The sequence below is a fragment of the Sorex araneus genome, chromosome 6, assembly GCF_027595985.1.
Source record: "Sorex araneus isolate mSorAra2 chromosome 6, mSorAra2.pri, whole genome shotgun sequence".
Lineage (NCBI taxonomy): Eukaryota > Metazoa > Chordata > Mammalia > Eulipotyphla > Soricidae > Sorex > Sorex araneus.
The window spans coordinates 4,970,892-4,996,569 of NC_073307.1; the positions used below are offsets into that span (position 1 = coordinate 4,970,892).

A 25,678-nucleotide genomic window follows, 5' to 3' on the forward strand; every position below is an offset into this window, starting at 1 on the left:
GCGTTGGCAGAGTAACTAGAACAGAGTCTTGAAAAACAGAGGAGGACATAGATCAACATTCACTCTTCAGCTTCAAACTTTTAAAACACTGATGGGCAATGAGGCTTACACAATGCCCAAAACAGTATACATCTCTCAAAGTCACCTGCTCTCCATCAGCTCCGGGGGTTCCTGGAGATCCGGGCTCTCCCTGGAAAGAATAAGAGTGAAGACTTATCTCTGTTGTCACTGGTTACATCCAGGTTACATTCTCTACCAAATACACAGGATGCCAGTGGCAATGGAACAATCCGGACGCCCAGCAAATGCATCATAACCCAAAAGCACATTCTCATGTTACGTCACATATCTAAACTAAGAGAAATAACATTTTCTTGAAGATTATATTTATATGGAGTAAGATTTAGTGTTTTAATTTTTTTCTGCATGTGAGATATGGACTATAAAACATTGGTGGAGGGGGAAAAATGGATGCAAATCATTTAATGATTGACCCGTAAACCCTAGGAACAATTTATAACTAACACTTGATTAGTTATTTTTTTTCTCCTTCTCTCTAGCTCCTCTTATTTCCAAAGTTGAGGGGGAAAAGTCACAGTTCGAAAGTGCAACATTCCATAAGTTTACAGCATTTTAAAAAATTTTGGTTTAGGGGACACGCCCAGTAGCACTCAGGGCTTATTCCTGGCTCGGTGCTCAGAGATCACTCCTGGAGTGATCATATATGGTGCTGAGGATTGGACGGGGGTGGGCTGAATGCAAGGCAACTGCCTTAGCTCTGATCTGCCAACAATATTTTGCGTGACCCCATTTGAACAGTAGACACAGAGTAATACTTATAAATGTGCCATTTCTAGACAAGCTCACTGAAAGACAGAATAACATAAAAAGACTTTGGATCAATTCAATTTCTTATACTATGCTAAGAAAAAATTAAAATTTACTATTTATATTATGAATCCTCAGAACCTTTGACAAAACTCAAGTGAGCTTTTTCCCCCCTTAACTGAAAACATTCTTTAAGAAATCCATCTGAACAACGTGCTAGAGAAGTATTCAAACCACAAACGTTCAGTCACTTTTCAGTTGGAAATGCGCAGAATAAACCAATTATCTGAAAGGCAAGATATTATTTTATATAACCAAATCACTTCTAGAGACTGCATGCTAAATACCCATGCTAAATACCCTTATGAAGCTGCTCTCCTAGGTGAAGCTTGTCCCCCTCACACACAGATTTCCAACAGGCCTGACTGGGGGCCTTGTTTTTCTAGAAAGATTTGTTTACAGTTATAGACCCTTCTTCCTCCCCTGCCCCCCCCCCCCCAATCCCCAGCACGAAATCTGAGCTTTTCAGCATTCACAAGGCAGGACAAACAAGGGTGGGGCACATTTTGCCCGACTGCCTGCTCTTTGGCAGAGTCACGAAACTTGTCTTGCCATGAGCACATTTGCTGAGGATGGCTACACCTGGCTGAACCCTGGTTCCATTCAGGCTGAATTCTCCTCCGTGCTCTGCGTCCAACCGGGGCTGTTTGGTGAAACTTTGACCTCCGGAATGTGAATGGGGAGTTTTATAAAGCTAAAAACAACCGCACGTAATCCAGGGGAGGTCATTTATCCCTCACCCCTCAAATGTAAAGGGTTACTTGGGGTGTAAGGACTTCAACAGCCTTGTTAGAGGAAGGAAGCAGAGATGCTTATGGAATCGCTCCCACCCCCAAGCCCCGCAAAAGGGAAGGGCTTTGGGCATAACCTCGTGTCACCCCCACACTCCACCTTCTCAAGGACAGGCCAAAGGAAACATAAGGGCATCCCTGACAAGTCCAAGGTCTCATGGACAAGACCAGGGGGCCCAGGCAGCGCAGTCCAGCATCCGGGAAGGAAGGTGGGTCACGGGACCCCAGCGCCCACCTCCTCACCCCTCTAACAACCCAGCCAGCCCCTGCCCTGAAATCCCAGCTTCACATCCCTCCTGCCCCCTGCCATGGACACGTCCAGGATGCAAGCTCCCGTGGACCTCTTAGGGCATCCTCAGCCCCCTCACGAGGCCTCGGGCTGTCTGATGAGCCTCACTAGCTTTCGGTTTATTAGACACTTGGCTCCGAGTAAAGGCTCGGATGCTGCTTATTGAATAGCTGAATTATTAAATGAACTGTTGCTGGGTTATAGAGAGGGGGCTCCAAGGATTATGAGATGGCGGGCTTTGTTGGAGCTTCCCTCTGTCCTTTTGGGTCACTTTTGGTCAACAGACATATGCCTTTGGGATTTATTTGGGTTTTAAGAAAGAGCAAAGCCCTAGAAGCTCTTTAAAAAAAAACATTAATTATTACTACTCTACAGGGGTCCCTCTCTGGGATACCCCAGTGGTGCTGGTGGTACCCAAGGGCCTTGTGGAGTTGGGGGTTCAACTCAGGGCCTCATAGAGGCCAGGCAACATGCTGTACCTCCAGGCCCCAGCCCCAGCCCCGTCGAGACTGAGGTGTGCAGAGAGCACTGAGGATAATTGACCTGCAGAGGGAGCCAGGTGGGAGAGGGTGGGAGAGAGGCCTGACCTTGGCTGACTCTGGAAGAGGAACCAAGGATCTCGGTTTCCGTCTGGGCTGCCTATCCAGCTCACTAGGAGAGTGACAACAGTTGTCCCTGGTCTGCTCACCAGGAAGGACAACGGTGCAGGCCGGGACATTTCCGTCTTCTCTCTCTTAGGGACCAGAGTGCGTCGTGGAAATAAAAATTAAAAAATTCCCAAGCCCTACATTAACGTTACACAGGAAATGTGTTTGACATTAGCGTCTGCTCTAAACATGTTTCATATACATGAGGAATGTAACGATATTTTGGTTTACGTTCATTTTCGTAATAGAAAGACAACTATTCTATGTGTTCCTTTTCTGTTTTTTAAGCTTCTTGAAAGAGTAAAAAGCTGAGGGTGTGTGTGTGCGTGTGTGTGTGTGTGTGTGTGTGTAGACAGACTTAGCAAATAAACTGTCTTAAGAAGCATAAACAAAAGTTGGATTTCAAAACTGCTCGAATCTCCTACAAAAAAACCCAATGACGAAAGTCACATTTCAACATGTGTAGCTCAATCCCGAAAAGCTGGTCTCTGGACATGCGTTAATTGATCAAACATGTCTGAAGAGTCAAGGTTTTGTTTGGAAGGATGGAGGCAACCTCATCACCAAATTTTAGATACAATCAAGTTTTTGGTTTCTACTGTTCATAGCTGGCATGTTAGATAATACTGAGATGGCAGAGTGCCTGAATATATATGAACCTCTATAACAATCTGTTATAAAAATGACTCAAGAAGGATTGCTAAAGCTGCCATTTATGAATGCATCATGGAAAAGTGACTTATTCTCTTAATTACAAATAATTGCAGGGAAGGGCTTTTTAGGGTCAGACAAAATTTTCTTTAAACCTCTATTTAATTTTATTTTTAAATCATCACTGTTAGTGCTTGTTTGTATTTCTAAGAAAACATGTTTTTACCTTGTTTAATATTCCCTATTCTTTTAAATGTTCTCCCTCTAATTGAATACTATTCTTATTTTTCCCTTCATTTCTAATTATCTTTTTTTTTCTTTTTGGGTCACACCTGGTGATGCACAGGGGTTACTCCTGGCTCTGTACTCAGGAATTACCCCTGGCGGTGCTCAGGGGACCATATGGGATGCTGGGACTCGAACCTGGGTTGGCCACATGCAAGGCAAACGCCCTACCCGCTGTGCTATTGCTTCAGCCCCTCTAATTATCTTTTGAATTCTTCTTTCAGCCTACCGCAGTTTCTACATTTGTAGCTCTCTTGGATTGATCTGCAGATCTGTTATTTTAGCATTTTGAATTACTGATTTTCAAAGCTTCATATACATATATATATATATATATATATATATGTATACGCATACCTATGTGTTTGGTTTTGGGGTCACATCTGGTGATGTTCAGAGCTTACTCCTGGCTCTGTACTCAGGGGTCACTCCTGGTGGGGCTTGGGGGACCATTTAGGATGCTGGGGATTGAACCCAGGTTGGTCACATACAAGCCAAACACTCTACCCGTTGTACTAATCATCTATTAGTACGATTTTTAATTTCCAATTCTCCGCATTTTACTCAATGTATAATTCTCAGCATCAATTGGTCCATGGTAACAAATAAGATACAACTGTAACAAGTAAGGTAAAGAGTAACCTTTGGTCCTTGTAGTCCTTGGGGTCCGGGTGGTCCAGGGGGCCCCTAGATCCAGAAGAGACAAAATTTTGAAAAACAGCAAGCATTTGTCTGAAGCACCCCGCAGGACTCTCGCATTGCCCTGTGACACTTATTCTTTCATGATGATTTGCAGTGATGGAAATTCTTACATTACAGAATTATAAAGACAACTTACTTCTATATAAAAATACCAATACCTTAAGGTAAAAATCATCCCAAAGATGCTTTTGAATTGCTCTGTAAGTTGATACAAAACTCCTGCTCTTCCCTACTTTCATTTCCGATGAATTAACCTATGACTATTTCCCGGGTTAATTGATACAGCATCCCTTCTGCCACGAAGAGCTTAATTTTCCATATGCCAAAGAATAAAGCTCTATTATTAAGATAAAGCAAACACGCATGAAGAGAACATATATTTTCCCTCGATGCTTCATTAACAGGGCCCACTTTGAGTGATGCTTGGCCGGAGAGTTTAGTGCTTGGGCCTGAGGGCTCCTGGGGGGCATGCAGTGAGCGGGGTGGGGAGCTTAAACTGAGGACCCCATACCTGCTGGGCATGCACTTATACACCTGAGTTAGCACCTCCAACCTTTTCTTGACTTTAAACTCAGCAAAACAATTTAATCAGGACAAAAGTTGTGAAAGGTCAGTAAGAAAAGAAAACACAAAAATAAGCATCAGGTGAAAAACGATTGTTCTATTAGTGCCATCAGCACCCGCCTGCATCAGCATGCAAACACAGCCACAAGCAACACGGATCATGCATTGGGAGTTAACATGACAGTTAACATCCAAACACACCCACGAACAACACGATCATGCATTGGGAGTTAACATGACAGTTAACATCCAAACACAGCCACGAACCACACGATCATGCATTGGGAGTTACCGTGACAGTTAAGGTGGTAATCCTCTGTTGGAGAAATGTAGTAAGAAAGATAGAGTTACCTCTTTTGTGTGCCCAAGTACAATAATACATTTCTGAAAATACTCAGGTTTAGAAGTATGTTTTGGCAAGCCTGTTATCTCGGAAGAATTGACAAGAAACGGAGTACACATTTTCGTCACACGAAGAAAAACATAGCAGTGCCAAGACTTCAAAATTATTTTGAGGATTTTATTTAAAACTCTTTGGATGATGGAAAAAGAAACTCGAACTTTTATGCGTTTGACTTAAGAAATGTGTAGCAAAATGCCTACTGGGGAGGGGGCTGGTTCTGAACTGAGAAGCTGCTACTCACAAAAGCATTATTCTAGAGGATTTCAGTTAGGACCAAATGGAAATCTCCGATTCTATCAGTAGAACTTTCCCTCTTTCCCTTATTTATGCATCAGAAATAGTTGTGTGAGTGTGTGTGTGTGTGTGTGTGTGTGTGTGCCATAACTAAAGCCAGGCATTAATTTGTCTAATTTCTTGGGGGAAAAGTACTAGAGCATGTTACAGAATATAGAACCTCAAAGTATGAATCTACTAATCATCTGATCCCTTCTCCAAGAATCAGTTTGCATTAACGTGTGTGTGTGTGTGTGTGTGTGTGTGTGTGTGTGTTGCCAGGGACTGAACTCAAGATCTCACAATGCAAGCAAGCCCCTGTACCACTGATCTACAATTGCTGACTCTTGTTTTAATGTTTTCTAGTCTGAGTCTTGTGATGAAAGTTCTGTAGGTCCTATAAGTACTTCACGCTTCTCTGGCTCACCTAGTCTATTCCTTCAGGGTTTTGGCTGTAGTGAGCTGGATTTATAATTATGAATAAACAACATCTTTGCCACCATAGACGGATGAGTCATTTGTAAAAATACTATTAGAAAATAGCCAAGTAGAAAGTTTCCTGATCATTGCCTTCCATTTTACAAACTACGTTTTTAATGAGAAAACAGAATCATACCACCTTAGAGAGGGGAATTTATTCTCCATCTAGAGAAAACTTGCTGTCTTCTTTTTTAATAACAAGGATCAGAGCACGTTTTGTAGTCAGTTCTATAGCTAAATACATTTATTAAGGTCACTGAACGAATAGGGTTAAAAGGATCTTGTTATAAGGGTTTATCTCAGTTATTCAATTAAAAAAAAAGAATTTTAAAAAAGAATTATGCTCGTGAGGCCTAAACAGCGTATGAGGTAGGCTTGATCCAGTTACAGAAAGATCTCATGGCAGGAAACTAAGCTCCACACAGGGCTCTTCCCAGCTCTGCCCCAGGGCCTGTGCACATACCAAGGGAAGGGAAGGCTCCGTCTGGAGCTCTTGTGGCCGGGCCCTGAGCGAGAGCCCTTGGCAGGGCTTCTCTGTTTCATTTGTTTGTTCTGGCTCGGCGGTGCTCAGAGCTTCCTCCTGGCCGGGCACTCAGGACTCATTCCTGGCAGCACTCAGGGTGCTGGGGTCTGAACATGGGTCGACTGTGTGCCAGGCAAATGCCCAACTCACGGTTGTGTTGCTCCAGCCAGACAGGCTTTCTCTGGAAATCCAGAAACGATTTGAACAGCAGGATTTGGGGGAGCAACGGAGAAAGGGTCGGCGGTCTACAGAGGTGGGGTGTGTGGTGAGGGCCGGGCCTGTGTGATCAGACTGCCCTGGGGGCTGTCCCCGAAACGCTTATGCAAGCTTCAGAGACGCCAGGGCTGTTTCTTCTTATTTCTCATAATGAGGCACACTTCAAATCACCCAATATTTACACTGGAGTTTCGTTCGGCGGCACCTGATAATTTTTAAAATCCTGATTTAGGAAAATGAAGAGATTTTACCACTAATTGTGGAAACTTAACCACCTTAAATAAAAATAAATGGATTATGGTAGATGTTTATGTAAATAACAATTTTCAGTAGAGGCAAGAGTAACGTTTTCTATTTCTAATATGATTATTTAATTTGGTTTTGTTGAGTTTCTTTGGCCACACATGGTGGTGCGTGGGGGTTACTTAGGGATTGCTCTGGTAATGTTCAGGGCTCCGTGAGGTACTGGGAACCAGAGCCGGGTCTCTTGCCGGCTTTGCGCCTGCCTGCTCCCTTGAGTGGTGTTTCTTATAAATGCAATATGCTCCAAGTTTTCCAATTTTCCTAGAATTTTAGCCTATACAAAAAAGAGTAGGCCAGGAACTGGAGAGATGATCCAGGTGTCTAAGTGTCTGTCTGGTAGCCGGACAACCCTGGTTTGAACACATGACACTGTGTATGGGTCTCTGAGGACTGTCCGCATCACGTCTGAGCAGAGCCAGGAGTAGCCATGGGCATCTGGGTGTGACCTTCCCCCATCCCTCTAAAGAGTAAGAGAAAAGGCAATAATAATATGAAACCAGAAATACTGAAATCCATTATTTTTTGGAGAATTAGAAGAATAAAACATCCATCTCTTCTCAGTTGAATGGCTACTTAATTTGATTATATTAGGAACTGAATCCACTAGAATATTATATAGGAAAAAATAAGATTTTGGATCATACCCAGCGGTGCTGAGGGGGTACTCCTGGTTCAGTGCTCAGGAGTGATCCCTGGTGCTGCTCAGGGGACCATATGTGATGCCGAGAATTGAATCGTGATGGTCTGCAAGTAAGGCAAGAACCTTACCCCTATCCTATCTCCCTAGCCTTAAAAAATAGTTTTAAAGTACAAACAAATAACTATGAACAACTTACAAGCATAACACACGACTTCTCTAACAACTAACCCCATAAATACAACCCATTTTTAGGTTGAGACATAAACATTGAGCTGGTTGACGGTGATGGTGTCTCATAGCTACAGTCGTAGAACTTCAGATACAACAGAAGGAGTCGGCAACCACCCTTTCATTTCAAGAAACACGAATCAAGTTTTACAAAAGTGCAGTGTATTTCAGCATAGCAACAAAGTGTTCAGGAACTGAAAATGACCATAATAGATATTTTGATTTTATGGGCTCAGAGAAAAAAACTATTCCCCAAACACGCCCATTTTATAAATAACACCAGTAGAGTACAGACACATTAGGTGATTTCTCCCTGCAAAATCTAGCTAGCCAGCAGCAGAGAAGAGGTCCAGAACATACTTTGGCTTCAGATTAAGAGTAGCTTGCTTCATGCTTAGCTCTATTCATGCAATGGACAAAAGATTGCAAAAATACTCTGAAAAATGACCAATATCAATAGGATCAGAGCATTTCATAAGAGAAGGGGCCAGGTGCTTTAACAGGCAATAAAACTGGTGCCACTGAGAACATGAGAGGAAAATGCACAATATTGGTAAAAATTTTTAAATAGTACCTATCTTTACATAGAAAGAACTTTGAAAACAGTCGCAGCACCAAAAACTCTCTTTCCGCATACTTAACGTGTGTGGGAAGAAATTATGAAATAAAGGAGCAGTGTAGCAGACTAACTACTGAACTTCATGATCACCCTGGCAAGTGTCATCACGGGCTGCTTACTTTAGAGATGAATGTCTGCAAGTAGTAAAGGTGCTTCTCTTAGTGTTTTACCAGAAGGAAAATAAGTGAAAAGGACAGAAAAACAGGCAGAGCTAAAGACAGCTTCTGTAAAAACTATTTTGTTAAAGCCTTCTTGATTAAAAATGGTAGTTGTTACAAGGGACACATCAGAAGGTAGATCTAATTATCTAATTATCCACCACAATTAGATGACTATTATGAAATTAAAACTATAGGACAAATTCAAATACGTGTAAGATGGCAAAGATTTAAAAATAACTCAGCTTAAATAGAATAACTGTCAAGTAAAGAAATGGCTTGTACATATGAGCTAAGTATATCCACTTTCCGAACTAATAGCAGTTTATGTAATATTTATAAGCCAGACCTATCTCAGGCATGCTAGGGGCATGTGGAATAAGCATGATGTATGTTTGTAGACACCAAAAAAGTATATAATCCGGTGAGACTAAAGACTAAAATAAATGATGTGATTGGAACAGAATTATGTGTTAACTTTTGCAGCTTGACCAGGAGGGTTTAAAGGATTCAGAGGCAGGGTACATCTAGTGGTGGCAGCGGGCTTAGACAGATGGATGAAAGAGAGAAAGGAACAGAATAAGCCAGGCAAAAAAGAGGGGACTATTTTATTGACATGATAAAAATGACAATTGTAGGGGGAAAGGTGTGTTGTGCAGAGAGAGAAAATTTAATAGAGGAAAGGCAAGGATTGCAGAGTCTTAAGCGTCACATAGAGCAGGCTTGGTTTTGGCAGTGAACTGACCGGCATGTGGCTGGGGAAGGCAAGAGCATCGGGCAGGGGCGCCAGGAACAGGCTAACTGCAGTGTTAGAGCGGAAATGGGAGCACGTGGGTCTCACTGGGATGGAGGGAAGGGCACTACCTCAGACACACGGTGGAAAAGAAAGTGGCAACCTTGGTCCGATATATTAGAGGGAGGACCAAGGACAGTTTTAACAGATCTTGAACGTTTGGATGCGAAAGATTTCAAAGACTTAAGTTGTCACTAGCAGAAACTAGTCAAGAAAGGGAAGCTGGCTAGGTGGGACAGGGGACTGGCATCATTCTGTGTGTTACTGCACACGGAGGAGACAATGGAGGCTCCATAATGAATACATGCTCCTAAAGATCAGAGCAGATCAGAAGCGGAGAGGGAAGATGTAGAAAGCATCGCACGGACGAGCAGAGCGCGCGCCGGCCGGAATGCAGGTGTCTGAGGCAGGCAGGGTGAGAGAGGAGGAAGCGCAGGCGATGGACTCAAGCCACACAGTGTAAGGGTTGCTCCTGCCTGAAGGGGAGGAATGGAATTCTCGCAGCATTGAGCCTCCAGAGGACTCACCCTGTGTCAAGCACTGTCCCTAAGTGCTTATCACCTACTGATGCATTTGCGCCTCCTCCTAGCCTAGTGGGGCAGCTACTACATTCTCCAAACGCAGGCACAGCGGGGTTCAATAAGCAGCCCGGAGTCCAGCGTTTAATCAGCAGGGAGCTGAGACTGGAGGGTGCACAGCTCCGCCTCTGCGGTCACAGGGCTCTGACCTGCTTCGCAGAGACTCCCCTTCCCAGGTGAGGACACAGAGGAACACGTGCTCCTCACGGAAGCATATTTGGAGGGAGAAAGGAAAGGCTGACGAGGACACACATATGGACAGGGCGGGGGGTGGCTGGGCAGCTGCTGCCTGCCCACGTCAGTGTCGCTCTTTGTCTGGGTCAGGTGGGGACGGTCACTTGCCTGCAAGGCTTCCTGGAGGTTGCCGTTGTAGTCGATGATCTCCGTGGCGCCTTGGTCCCCCTTCTGTCCGGGAGGACCCTATTAAGGGGGAGAGTTAGGTTAGAATGGAGGGGGCAGCGTGGGGAGACGGAAACACTAACTCACCACGCTCTGACCATCCATTCCTGATTCCCACCCACCTGTACTTGAAGAATGAGTGACTGTGCTCAAAGTCTGTCCTTATCACAAGGGTTGAGTCCAACCCCTTCTAACTTCACATTTGTGGCTGGTTAAAGGCCTGAAATCTTACTAAAAATACATATGATTGGGGGCCGGAGTGATAGTATAGCGGGTAAGGCATTTGCCCTGCATGCAGCGGACCCCAGTTCAATTCCTGGCATCCCAGATGGTCCCCCAAAGCACCACCAGACATACAATCTCTGAAACTTCAGAAAGTTACTGATTTGACTTGCAAAACTTTTTGCTGCCTTTATTCACATTTACTCAGGCAACCTCTAACCTATTTCCCTCTGTACTTCATTGACCTCGCCTCACTCTCGTCACTCTTTAAGAATTTAGAAATTCTTTAAGAATTTAGAGCATGTTTTTGTGCCGGAAGTAGATAATGGACCAAACATGATGACCTCTCAGTGTCTGTGTTGCAAGACATAATGCCCCAAAGTAGAGATTATGGGGAATATTGTCTGCCATAGAGGCAGGGGGAGGATAGGGAAGGGGGAGTATACCCGGGATATCAGAGGTGGGGAATGTGCACTGGTGGAGGGATGGGTGTTTGATCATTGTGAGATTATAACCCAACATGAAAGCTTGTAACTACCTCATGGTGATTCAATAAAATAAAAAAAATATTTAGAACATGTTTTGTAGAAAGTGCTTGACTTTCCCAGTAAGAACATAATTTAATTAAAATTATGCCAAACAGGGAACAAAAAGAATATATTTATCTAGAAATCCAAGTATCTCTCATACACACAATATATATTTAATATATATTACCAGTACATTTTGAAACACCTCTCTTACTCATTAGCTCTATTAATTTCTATGACTATGTTCTAATTTCTTGCCTGGGATTTTCAAAGGCTCTAAAAATATGGATCACTGCTTTGTTTATAATCAGTTTAATTGAAAAATGAGAAATGTTACTCTGGGATGACCAGGTATTATTCTGGTAAGCAGAGTGTAGTGGGTAGAGTTCTTTAGACCTTCTCCTGGTGTCGGTTTTTACATATCCATAAGGATGTACATGCTTCCTGATCTTGGTGTCTACATTAAAAATAAGATGATGGGGGCAATCATAGGAATAGTGAAAGGACCCCCTGCCCACCCTGCCCTGCCCGTCCAGAACCTCGTGAAGAGCCGCATGGCCACATACTCCAGGTCTGGCCTTAGTGGGGCAGGTGTGGGGACAGGTGTGGAGACAGGTGGATGACACTCACCCTTGGTCCCAGCGCTCCTGAGTCACCTTTGTCACCTCGTTCACCCTTTTGCCAGTGAAAAAAAGAGAAAATAGAATTACTATTGGGGTTGATAGTCTAGAAAGATCTAAATTAAAGACATATTTAATACCACAGAGCAGTGCCCATTCCATGGACATCTGGCATGGTCAGCAACATAAGGCACAACCAATATGCTTAAAGGATGCTGCTGTCGAATATTAAAATTCCCCATTCCGAGGACAGAGAATCTTTTTTTTTTCTTTTTGGGTCACACCCGGCAATGTACAGGGGTTATTCCTGATTCCTACACTCAGGAATTTCTCCTGGCAGTGCTCGGGGGACCATATGGGATGCTGGGGAATTGAACCTGGGTCAGTCGTGTGCATGGCAAACGCCCTCCCCACTGTGCTATTGCTCCAGCCCCGGCACAGAGTATCTTGAACGGAGACTATATATAGTAACTCTCACCCGGGATATTCAAAGCAATTAAAAAGAAAGGTTTCTATGAATCCCAAAGTAAGCTCTTACCCCTCAGGTTGAGCGACATTCTTGCCTTTTCTGAAGACATTTGGGGTGAAGGGTAAGAGTTAATCTGTTGGGTGGTCTGCCCTCGGGGAACAGACACACGGACAGAGCTTACTCTGGGAAGGCTCAGGAGGCAAAGATGCTCATCAGCTAGACCCCCCGATGTCTGGGAGCAAGAAAGTTGGTCTTGAGGTGTTTTAACACCCAAAGGTGCTGGGAAGCACAGCCCTCAGCTGGAGCTGGCTGGCAGAGAGGAAGTCTTGGGGCCCAAATCCAACCTCCTCTCTCCTACTTAAATGCCACATGAGGGAACGACCTTGATGGTGTCATGAACCTGCCCCAGCAGCTGAGACATCCAGGGCACACGGAACACTCTCAGGACTCTGCATCTAAGTTTCTGGAGATTGGAACCTACGCAGGTTTGAAGGTTCTTTAAAAGAGCCTTACAGGGGCCGGAACAATAGCACAGCGGGTAGGGCGTTAGCCTTGCATGCGGCCAACCCGGGTTCTATCCCCGGCATCCCATATGGTCCCCCAAGCACCGCCAGGAGTAATTCCTGAGTGCAAAGCCAGGAGTAACCCCTGAGCATCGCTGGGTGTGACCCCAAAAGCAAATAAAATAAAATAAAATAAAAATAAAAGAGCCTTACAGTGATGACAGCCTTTTCCTACATGACATTCAAACATTTTCACATGTTCATACGAACTGGGTGAGGAGCAGTGAAGTTAAGCAGGAAAGGAATGCTAATATTTTGTATGCTCTCATTAGGCTAAGAGCACTCACTGACCATGATAATTAAATTTGCAGTGAATAGAGAATTACTAATTTCTGCTCTCTGCTTCACTCCTTTTTCATGCCATTAGCTAATAGTACCTTAAATAACACAGTTCTGCTAACAGCATGTAAATTATTGTAGATACAAAATAGAACATGATAAAATGACTTTAATTGGTGGTGAAATGTTAATGGTTTGAAGAGACTCAACTGACTCTAAAGTTAAGTATAATTTGAACATTTATGATAAATTTGAAAAGTGAAAATATAAGTGGATAATAAGAGAATGAAAATCAGAGTGAAAAAACAGGTCAAAAAGTTAAGCAAATAAAAGATCAGGGTGAAAAGACCAAACCACATTTTCTCTTATGGAGAGTCTGAGGTACAAGAACACACAAAACAAACTTGAAAGAAACGGATCGAAACGGATAGAAACCTTATGAAAATAAAATAGAAAATATAGAAAAAAAAGAAAGGAATCGATTGAGCTGGGGATGAAATGATTGCACCCCCACTGAGAGAGGTCAATCCTGAATGTGAGTTGGAGCAAAAGTCAAAATTCAGCTCCTGGTGCTCTCAGGTCACTGAAATTGGTCACCCCGTAACTGACGACGGTCATTTCACTGCTGACAATGGTCATCCCGTTACTGACCTTGGACCCCTTTGGGCCTCTAGTTCCTGATTCACCTTGTTTTCCCTATGGCAGGAGAATAGAAAGGTGAGAGAGAGGAGAGGACAGTGGAAATACAGAACAAGACGTTAGCAGTGGCCCAGAACCCGCAGAGAAGCTCGCAGCGCTGTTCTAGCTGCCTGCGGCGGCTTCCCTGGATGACCCCTGGATCATGGGTCCTTCCCTGCTCTCCCCACCTATGCCCCCCATCAGATCTGTGAGAGACTCTCATCAGTCTCAACAGCGTGGGTCTGCACACATTTTCTTGTCATCAGAGTAAACCGGAGCCTGCACCTTGAGATGACTTATTAAACTTAAGCGTTACCATGTTAATTCTAAGAGGACAGATTGAAGAGTCAAAGAACCCTGAGGTCTAATATTTCCAAGGGGCCCCCACCATTGGCCACTGAGAAAGCAACCCAGCTACCTCCATGTTTTCTCAGAGAGTTTTAATCCCCATGCGGTGGTAATAACCCGCTCACAGGACGCTCCCCGCCCCTTCCCGCCTGGACACGCTGTTTAATCACAGAAGAGAACAGAGTGGACTGGAAGTCAAACTGGGGACTCCTGCTTGACAGGAGGAGACTGGTGCAAATGTCAAGAAATGACTAGTGATTTCAGCTGTTTAAATATCACCCGTCGTACAAGAAATGTAAGAGCTCATTTTTGCTTTGCCTTCTAGGGCAGTGGTTCGTGTCCCCAGAATAACCCCCAAATGTGTAAAAAGGTGAGCACAGCGCAAGATTAAAGGGTCAACGTAGGCTGGGGAGGACACAGGAAACAGGGCTGGGAAAAGGTTGAGAGAAGCTGTTGGGGTGACTTCCCCCACCCACCCCCGGGAACTGACCTTGGGTCCCGGGACGCCAGGCTCTCCGCGCTCTCCTCTTCCTGGGGGCCCCAGCGCCCCACGCTCACCCTGTCACAAAGTGCAAGCAGTAAGTGACACGTTCCTCTGCCCAGAGACTGGCCCTTGCAGATCAATAATAAGCGACAGGAATAAAATCAAAGAGAGCAGAGGCTCTATTTGCTGGCCAGGAAGGCCCACAGATGCGCTCAGGAGCCATGCAAACGATGGCTCCGTCTTCTATTAGCACACCCATTTGGTCAAGTAGCTGACTCAAGGCCACTCTTGGTACAATGCTTGGGATGCCACGGAATGCCGGGGACTGACTCTGGGCCAAAGCAAGTGTCTTGCCTTCTGAGGCCTCTCTCTGCCCACATGCCCATGGCTGAGATAAGGAGATGTTTCTGTCAATGTCCCTTAGAAAGAGATGTGGGTAAACAGACATTAGAAAACAGCACTGCACAGACTTTGCATTCAGTATGATCGCTTCATGCACTGTAGCACTGTCATCCTGTTGCTCATCGATTTGCTCGATTGGGCACCAGTAACGTCTCCACTGTGAGACTTGTTGCTACTGTTTTTGGCATATCGAATACTCCACTTGCCAGGCTCTGCGGTGCGGGTGGGATACTCTCAGTAGCTTGCCGGGCTCTCTGAGAGGGACGGAGGAATCGAACCCAGGTCGGCCGCGTGCAAGGCAAACGCCCTCCCCGCTGTGCTATTGCTCCGTCATGAGCTGGGAACACATTATGCTGAGCTGGCTTGTTTTGGGGCTGGACGGCCACAGAGAGGGAACACGGAGGAGCAAGGTGGAGAAACACTGATTAAGGCCCAGGTCAATCTCCTTGGCCTCCCGCTCCTCCCCCTTCTTTCGGTTTTTATCCACGAGCCACCCAAACTCTTTCCTCCCGGCTCCGAGGCTACAGGCCTGAAGTAAAGCAACAAAACTCGCATGAACGTGAATGCTCGTTATTCTCTTGTTCTTGTTCTTTTGTTCTAGAAACTGCCTTTCTTGTCAAATCTGTTTAGGCTTAACCAGAAAGTATTCTTTCGGGGGCGGCATTGAGGGTCACACCCAGTGGTGCGCAGGGGCGACTCCCACCTGGGTGCCGCTGGGGCTGGGGGGGGGACCCGTGTGCGGCTGGAATGTGGGGTTCCTGTCCTGAAATCGGGCATTCCAGCCCCCCCGGCCGTCTCCCAGGCCCCCGCCTCACATTTTGTTAATAAGCCTGGCAGCTCATTATGTGAAAAGAGATTTCTTGAGAAAAATAGCAATTCCGCATAAATTTGATCAAGTTTCAGTACCCCTTAGGCACACATAGTTTCCATTTACGAGGATTAGAGTAATTTTCTCTTGACCAGCAGAAACGAGGATGCTTTTGTCAGGCAGAGCATGAACATATTTCTTGAGCTCTTGGAAACCATCCTGGCCTCTTTCTGGTGAGCGCGGCACACACTAGGCAGAGACTGCTCTGATTTAAAAAAAAAAAAATCAAAGAATGCAGTTTGATCTAATTTTGCCTCTTCTTTGATTCACGAGTCTGTCATGAAGAAAGTTCCGTCCTCAGAGCTGTACCTCTTTATGTCCTACCGGGTAGATAAAAAGAGAACTATGGGCCTGTCTCCCCAGCAACGGGGCTTTTATATGGTGGCATAAAGACTCTGCTCGCAGAGCCCTCTCTAGGTTTGCCAAGAGGAAGATCAGGAGGTGGTTTTCATTACGGAATCTCTGTGCAGATGTTGCTCAGGACGGATCTTTTGGGGATGAGGCACACAGGAATCCATATGACATCAGTACTTGCCTTTGAAATTCGGGGAGTGAAGGGGAACAGGAGGACTGTCTGATTTACAAGTGTGACCCAAAATTGGTGATGAGGACCAGGAGTCAATGGACTTTATCTCTCCTCCTCACAATTCTCTGATTTTTTTCTGTAAGGTCAGAGTCTAAAAGCATCAAAAAGTGTTTAGGAGCAATGGGAGCAACCAATAGAGCCCATCTCAACAGCTCGCCTTACGTTTTCTGAAACCATCTCATAGTCCTCTATTGACAACGAATTCCCATAGAAGTGGTGGGGAAGGGTGAAATAGAACTTTTAGTTTCTTTTTCCCTTCCTTCCTTCCTTCCTTCCTTCCTTCCTTCCTTCCTTCCTTCCTTCCTTCCTTCCTTCCTTCCTTCCTTCCTCCCTCCCTCCCTCCCTCCCTCCCTCCCTCCCTCCCTCCCTCCCTCCCTCCCTCCCTCCCTCCCTCCCTCCTTCCCTCCTTCCTTCCTTCCTTCCTTCCTTCCTTCCTTCCTTCCTTCCTTCCTTCCTTCCTTCCTTCCTTCCTTCCTTCCTTTCTCCTTCCTTCCTTCCTTCCTTTCTCCTTCCTTCCTTCCTTCCTTCCTTCCTTCCTTCCTTCCTTCCTTCCTTCCTTCCTTCCTTCCTTCCTTCCTTCCTTCCTTCCTTCCTTCCTCCTTCCTTCCTTCTTTCCTTCCTTCCTTCCTTCCTTCCTTCCTTCCTTCCTTCCTTCCTCCTTCCTTCCTTCCTTCCTTCCTTCCTTCCTTCCTTCCTTCCTTCCTTCCTTCCTCCTTCCTTCCTTTCTTCCTTTCTCCTTCCTTCCTTCTTCCTTCCTTCCTTCCTTCCTTCCTTCCTTCCTTCCTTCCTTCCTTCCTTCCTTTCTTTCTTTCTTTCTTTCTTTCTTTCTTTCTTTCTTTCTTTCTTTCTTTCTTTCTTTCTTCCTTCCTTTCTTTCATACCAGGGGTCTCACAATGGAGACATTACTGGTGCCCACTTGAGCAAATCAATGAGCAACGGGATGACAGTATGACAGTGATACAGTGATACAGGTACCAAAGCCTCATGCATGTAAGACATGAGTTTTATCACTGACCCACAGCTTAAGCCTCTGCAGTTCTTTACTAGGAAAAAAATACTTGGTCACCTAAACAATACAGTTACAAATTTTCTCTCAACATAATGGCACACATAAGACATGACAAAAAAACATGACAGAAACTTTAAAAAAAGATGGAGAGAAAAGTCTTCATTTACCTTTGTTCCTGGCAAGCCTGGTAAGCCTGGTTCTCCTTGGGGACCAATGAAACCGGGTTCTCCCTTTAAAATAGAGAGGGGACGGGATTGTCATTCATTTAACAGGAAGTAAGTAAAGGCAATCTGACTTTCTTCTACGGGGATTTTCACCCTTGATTGTATACAGCTCTCTTACCGTGGTCCAGCTATTGACTATAAAATTAATCAGAGCTGGTTTTAATCAGTGAAAGTGGTTTTAGAGAAGCTATTAATAAAGCAAAAGTGATAGCGAAACTAAATTGATGTCTTCATGATCAACTTTCTCATCTGCGCCCAGGTCTGGCCTCCTCATCAAACCCAGATCCATTACGTGCGGGTGGATGTGGTAGGTCTCCCCCCCAAACACGCCCCAGCAATTCCCAGTCCTGCTATTCATGCCCCCATGTGGTCCCTTCCATTGAAATGTGGATTTACAGACTCAGAGGTAATGAACAGACCAAAAAATCCCTTCTGAGGCAAAGCTGTAAAAAGACCGAGACTTCCATTAGGGGCTGTTTCTGGTTCTTGCTGACTTGGACCAGTTGCTTTGGGGAAAGGGACCTCTGGAGAGGGCCTTGGTGAGGACCAAGGCTGTGGAAAACCACACAAGTGAGTTTGTGACCGTTTGATCAACCTCAGTGGAGATGAATATGTGAACACAGAGTTCACAGCTTGCTTGCACCCTCCTGAGACACGGAGCAACAGGGGTTCAGACATGCTCGCTCAAGTTCCCTTTCCTCGGAAACTCTGAGATAATGATGGTCTCTTCTTTGGGGCCCCGAGAGCTTAGACGGGGAATACTGTGGGCAGCATTAGGGGACTGATGGAGCAGATGTGACGGGAGCAGAAATTCAGATATTTCAATCTTTGCTTTAGGATGCTGGGAAGGAAACAGGAAGATACAGAGACAGTGTTTTACAAGAAGTTAAAAAATATCATAAAATATTTGTGATACAAGTGAAATTTTAAAATAGGCCATTATAATTGGGTGGGGAAAAAGGATATTGCCCTCCAAAATGCTACATGTCAATACGGAATTGAAAACTACTTATTTCCAACTCTGACACTCCGGAGTGAAAGTGGCGAGGCACTAATGTTTTATGTCTCTTGTTTGTGAAAGTCCTTCTGCCTGTTCATGTGCATTTACACATAAGGGAAAGGAGAACCCAAATAAATAATTTTGGCTGAATCTCTTAGTGGCCTGAAATAAAAATCAACTATATTCAGAGAATCAGTGACGATCATTCTACATCTTATAAAAGTTTGACTTATTCATATAAAATGATAAAAATATATTTATTTATCAGTACTAAGTTTCTCCCAGTAAGACAATATATACAAATGCAAAATATTCATCTATAACGCTAAGAAAAAATATATCTTAGTATTAAAGTCATGTGTATCGTTGGTAATGATTTATAATCATAAAATATGATGCAAGTTAATGGTTAATAGGTAGATAACACTCTTGCACGGCTTCAGGTAGACACAGTAATGTCACTGTGAACGAAGCAAATAAAAGCACTGATAAAGTACACAAGTGAAAGAAAGGAAAAAGAATAAATGTTGCAAAAGTTTCTTCTTGTTTGGGTTAGTGTTAGTTTGTAGAAAAGAGGAAGCGTGCAATTTTATAATTCACATAAAAATAAAAGACATTTTGTGATGTCAGTAGTCAAGATGTATTTTCCTTTCTTTGGGGGGGTGCACACGCAGCTGTGCTCGGGGGACTATACGTGCTGTTAAACCTGGGCCACTGGCATGCAAGACAAGCGCCTTAACCCCTGTCCTATTTCTCCAGCTCAAAGATAATGCAGTTTTTCCTTTAAAATATAGAACAAACATGAAAGTCTCACATGTAAATGTACAGAAAGCTTATTTAAACTTAACGTTCATGGTAAAAACTTTTACTTAAAGATACACTTGAAATGCAATGCATTTGAAAGTCATGACCTTTAGCACTACTAATGCTACCTATTTTATTAAAAAATTTTGGCTCTGTGCCACACCTGGTGGTGCTCCGGGAGGCAGAGCCTGTGACCCAGTGTGCTACGCCAGTGAGCTGGCTTCACCGGCTTGTGTGGGCCACTCCAGGGGTGTGTCTAAGCGCATGTTTATATTTATTTTATCTCTGAGCAATTTGTTTTGGGGAAAATAGCATACTCAGCTCTAGGATCATAGTTCCAGAGCCTGGATCCCTACAGAGACACCCTTATTCTCTCTGTTTTGCTAGGATGAAGGAGGAGAGGATTGCTCTTTGCTCCTCTGGCTTCAGGGCTGAGATAAAGAGAATACAAATACGACTACTGTGGCCTTAACTCGTTGGATTATTTATGTGCCTAAGCTTTCATCGGAGTTCTCACATCTAGTCATATACCTTCATCAGGGAAGAAAAAGTAAGAAAAGTCCTTTGACAGAGTTTCAGAATCCACCCTGCATCTAAACTTTAAGCAACTATCTTGTCCTTGAAGACATTCTACTTGTAGCATTTTGGTTAGTATCAAAGTGAAGTTTGCATACAATTTTATGCAAAGGCTATGAAAATAATCTCCACTTGTTCACAGAAGTATCTATACGAGGCCCCTCCTCATGTACTTAAACTAAAATAACAAATTGCAACAGATTGAATGCAGAAGCAGATAGAGACTCCAGCTGACTTGGATTAAGAAGCATATTAAAGATATTTTTTTAGAAAAGCATGACACTGTAACTTGCTAATTTTTTTGTTTGTTTGTCTTGGAAAGTTCAGTTACATTTCAAAAGTATGTTATTTAATTAACTTGTAATGGGTTTTAGAAATTCTCAGCTTTGTTTTTTAAAATACAGAAATATCAAGAGATAAATTTACAGAAGCTCTTTAAATTCCAATTTTGAATAAACTTTAAAACATTCTTTTTGTCTAATTTGGACTGATGGGCAGTTTAAGGGTTCTAGAATCTCTTGATGTCTGGAAGAAGACTATGACAACCTACAGTTTTACAAACATTTTGATATGACTGGCTAGGGCTGGAGTGATAGCATAGCGGGTCGGGCGCTTGCCTTGCACTCAGCCGACCCGGGTTCGATTCCTCCGCCCCTCTCAGAGAGCTCAGCACGCTACCAAGAGTATCCCGCCCACACGGCAGAGCCTGGCAAGCTACCTGTGGCATATTCGATATGCCAAAAACAGTAACAACAAGTCTCACAATAGAGACGTTACTGGTGCCCGCTTGAGCAAATCGATCAGCAACGGGATGACAGTGACAGTGACAGTTGGTATGACTTAAAAAAATAAATAAGTGATTATTTTTTACTATCAACCACATTCCCGTTCCTTAGGACAGAGGGCGAAAACCAGGGGAAGGGAAGCAATGGGCAGCAACTGAACATGATTCAAACACAGATCACTTTTTTGGGTTGTCTTGGTTTTATTTGGCCACACCAAGTGGTGCTCGGAGATCATTCCTGTCAGGGCTTGGGGAGACCCTAATGCCACGTGCCATGGTGGGGATCGAACCTGGGTCTGTCACTTGCAAGGGAAGCAAGGGCCTTAACCCTGGACTATCTCTCAGGTCCTGGCAGATCACTTTTGGAAACCACCTTGAAGGTAAGTCTCATTATACAAAAATGAGTTTATGTAAGTTTACCGGGAAGTGAATAAGAGAAACGACTTCCGTTGGACCAACCAATGATTTTTCGAGACCGTTTTGTACATTGCGCTCATTGAGTCAAAGGCAAACATGAGATTGCTAAACTGAAAATTGTTGAGCTCTGCTGCGTCCGAGTAGACGGGGGAACACAGATAGAGGAAGTTGGAATTCAGATACAATTAAGCTCATACATTATTTTAAATAAAGGAACAGTTAAAATCTAGAGTTGTTTTTATAAATCTTTTTCGAGGCTGTTCACCTGAATCAGAAAATCCAAATCATAATTAAAATAAGCCCTTATGGAAATAACATGAGGATGAGGCGAGCGCCCCTGGAAAGGGCAGACACTGGAAGCCCGGGAAGCGCAGATTTGCACAGGCACACGGCAGGGAGCCAGGCCGCGGAAGCGCAACTCGCAAGTGCGGTGCTGCCTAGCCACAGTCACCATTTCAGCTGGTGATGAGTCAGCGCTCTGGAAGAATGGACAAGACGGGGGCTGGAGAGACAGGCGTTAAGGAGCATGTCCTGCATGCATTCCACTCCAGTCTGATCCCCAGCACGCCAGCATATGATCTCAGAGCAAATGAACATGATCCAAACACAGATCACTAGGCGTGATCCCTGAACACGGAGGCAGGAGTATGAGCTGACACTTTGTCCCCTGACGCCTCCCCCCCCACCCACCCACACACAAGATAAGAAAATGGGCAAGTTGTGGTCCTGCTCAAGAACCCGGGCCTCAGTGATGAGTAGAGGAATAAGTTACAAAGGGCTCAGATGCGTTCAGAGCTACTTCAATATTTCCCTCGTAAGGTTCACACACACACACACATACACACACACATACACACACACACACACACACACACACGGATCTCTTTCTCTTTTTTCCTTCTTTCTTTCTCTCTTCCATCACTACCTCAAGGAAGATGATACATTAGGCTTTTATTTTTGTTATCCTTGAGAACATGAGTACAAAGTCAAACCGGATTCTATTTATTCATATTAGGGCTTTGATTGGAGGAAATCGAGAGTGCAGGGGACCAACAGACAGAGTTTCAAAGTGTCAAAGCTGCAGAGCTAGGGCTTCACCACAGGGAGAGAAAAGAGTAAGGAGAGAGAGAAGAGAGGAAGGGATGGTGGAGGAACTTGGGGTGAGGAGGAAAGGAAGACGGAGGGAGAGGCCCGGGGAGAGGAGCAAGTATGTTAAAGTTTTCTGTTCCTCTACCATGACCATAACAATTAAATCCAGGTTTAATCTGGTATTTTTATTGTTGTCTTTCCCTCCCCCCCACTGGTTGTGGATAGGTCCAACTAGATGTACTCTTGGGACAAACATAGAAAAACATAATGGTATAAAGGCATACTCTTAAGGACTGTGCTATGATTTTACCAAAGCTTACACACACACACACACACACACACACACACACACACACACACACACACACACACACTACCTTAATATTATCCTTAGCCTTAATTCGTAATACTTAATATCCTTAGCCTTAATTAGCCTTAATACTTACTATCCAATAACTACTCAATAACTTAATCTGAAAACCATAATTAATAGTCAGCATATGTTCTGCTACCCAAGTCACATGTTAACCAATGATTAAAATGGTTGTCAGAGAGGCAGAAATCATCTGTTTGTACTATTATATTAAGAAACAGATTCCACGTCAAATTGCAAAATTAAGAAATATTTGGTTTAATTTTCTGGTCTCCTCTCGGATACTGCCTGTGATCGCTTCCTGCGTGTGTCATGCCTGTTTCTTACATGAGTTACTAGCTCACCACCAACGAGAAAAATCTCAGTCCTCAAAAACAACACCCCCAAGCTCTGGAGGCATATTATCCTGTGTTGAGTTTGTAGAAAAGAAAAAACAACAGAGGAGCTGTGACTTTGGCAAATGGACTGGGGTTGGGATGTGGTAGAAGAAATGCCATCGGTTTGGGACAGAGCACAGCTTCTCAGCACTCTGGGGGCTGCCGAACGCTCTCCCACCTGAACCTTGGACACTGGTTGCTAATTTCCAAAGGAACTTCCCAGAGAGCCAGGGCACATGACTATGTAGGCCCAGGTCTCTGGAGAGCACCGAGAACTATGATTGGCTGAATCAAACATGGGACTGATTTTGGAAGACTTAATGATCACACATGGAGTTCCCCAGCTCTAGTTAAAGCATGTTGGCAGCCGTAGTGCCCGTTTGCACTGCTCCACCCAGTGAAAGTCAGAGACAGTAACTCAAAGGAACTCTATTTGCAAAATTTCCCTGTTTTGTTTGTTTGTTTGTTTGAGCCACTCCCAGCAGTGCTCAGGGCTTACTCCTGGCTCTGAGCTCCAGGATCACTTCTGGTGGTGTTCAGGGGACCATATATGGTACCAGGAATCAAACCTAGATTGCGTGTGTGCAAGGCAGGGGCCCTACCTGCTACTACCTTTCTGACTCCAAGACCTGATTGCACCCAAATGTTCTCTTGCTGACTTTATAGTCAGTATTTGTGCTCACGCTCCTTCTCTCTTCATTCTTTCACAAAATGATAACACGTACGTGGAGATAGGAAGTAAACATCAGAACATAGTTCTAAGAAAGTGGGTACTAACTACTGTGCAATAAAAGGAGAATGGCAGAATAAATTTTTGACTGAATCCACTTTTGCTCAATTCATTTGTAATTTCTTAATTTTTTTCTTTTTTTTAAAAAAACAATATTGATAGGTCTTCAATCCCATGTATTCTGGCTGAATAACAACACAGGAGTACAAAACCAAAATGATGCAAATGATTGCCATCTTTGTTATCAAAAAGAACATCAAAAACTGGTCTTCTAAAATACAAAAAGGTAAGGGAAAGCTAAAAAATTCTTTTTGAAATCTAAGTGACCTAAGGTTCATGTCTTAGAATTCAAAAAAAAAAAAAAATCTGGACTTTTTTTTTTTTTTCAAAATCACATTCAAGAAAGTGGCTTTGGAACCAGAGAGAGAGACCGAGTGAGAGCAAGAGCAAGGGCGGGGGAGGGAGGTGGGAGGGAGGGAGAAAGAGAGAGAGAGAGGGAGAGAGAGAGGCAGAGAGAGAGCGAGAGGGAGAGCGAGGGAGAGCGGGTACTGCGGCCAGGGCACTGGCCATGTGCATGGCAGACCCGGGTTCCACTGCCAGCCTCCCCTATGGTCCCCCGAGCAGCGTCAGTGTGATTCCTAAGTGCAGAGCCAGGAGTAAGCCCAGAGCATCACCTTGTATGTGGCCCCCAAACAATAACAATAACAAAACAAAATAGATACGAAAGTTTTTCAGGTGACATTACCTTCCCGAAAGTCTTAGGAAAATTACTAAACACTCTTCTGTCAAACTTATATAAAGAATGTTCTTTGTCTAGAGGGAAGAATCTACAGTGCTTCCCTGGGGTCACTAGTCAGGGTAAGAAATGAAGGGACAGCCTCATTCACATAGCACTGGTTTGCCAGGTGTTTCCCGACAACTTCCAGAACTTTCCATGTGCTAATATAATGGTGTCCAGAAAGTCCTAACTGATTAGCTCTTGTCCATAGTAAAACCTCTGGCTTTTCATTTGTTACCATTTGTTTTTTTTAAATGTCATTATCAATTAAAGGAGTAAAAGATATTATTTTCTTAACCTGTCTGAAACCCCTCTAAAATGCCAGCTCAAAGCTCGTCATGTTTTCCATGATATTTATTACCTTAAAACAGATCCAATTTTCATTGCCCCAAAAGTAGTACAACAGGATTTGAAAAATATGTGCTGATTTGCCTAGGTGCTAAAAGCATCACCAATAATTTTGATAAATGTTTCTTGACACCGAATGCATTGGCCATACAATATTCTTCTTGCTTAAAGGCTAATTAGAATTCAAGTCACCATGATACCTGCTTTTGAGGATTACAGCAAAAACATTTGTTGTAATAAGAACCTGCAGGCAGACAGTTTTGGTAATGATTGATTTGTAAAATTATTGAGGGGGAAAAAAAGAATGAGAAAGCAGAGTCTGTCCTTAGAACATATATTCCCCCTAAGGATCAAATCTGAGTGTAAATTAAAACATCTTAGTGGTTACGATGAAAATGAACTACAATAGCAGGTTTATTATAACCTTGAAAACATACCTTTCTGATTTCTTTTTTTTCCTAACAGGATTACATCATGAACGCATCCAGTGTATTTACTGGAGGTTTCATTATGGCTGCTACAAATTTCTGATTTCTGGTTGTATGAGTTTTCAAATTGAGCTCAAATTTACTCAACCGCTCATATGTACTTTGCACAAGCAGGAAATAATTATTACTGATGATAACAGAATGCCATTCTTTTAACCAGTATTTCTTCCTTTTTTTTTTCTTTTAGGAATTCATTTCACAT

General features: G+C 43.7%; 1 protein-coding gene across 1 annotated transcript in view; it reads right to left on the reverse strand.

Annotated features, from left to right (window-relative positions):
* Window positions 1–25,678, reverse strand: part of COL25A1 (collagen type XXV alpha 1 chain) — a 454,237-nt gene that overhangs the window by 35,931 nt on the left and 392,628 nt on the right. The window contains exons 19-26 of the mRNA XM_055140998.1: window positions 17,656–17,718; window positions 14,630–14,698; window positions 13,765–13,809; window positions 11,813–11,857; window positions 10,374–10,451; window positions 5,110–5,133; window positions 4,194–4,238; window positions 146–190 (exon numbers count right to left, since the gene is read on the reverse strand). Of these exons, the coding sequence (XP_054996973.1) occupies window positions 146–190; window positions 4,194–4,238; window positions 5,110–5,133; window positions 10,374–10,451; window positions 11,813–11,857; window positions 13,765–13,809; window positions 14,630–14,698; window positions 17,656–17,718 (414 nt within the window). The remainder of the gene's footprint in view (window positions 1–145; window positions 191–4,193; window positions 4,239–5,109; window positions 5,134–10,373; window positions 10,452–11,812; window positions 11,858–13,764; window positions 13,810–14,629; window positions 14,699–17,655; window positions 17,719–25,678) is intronic.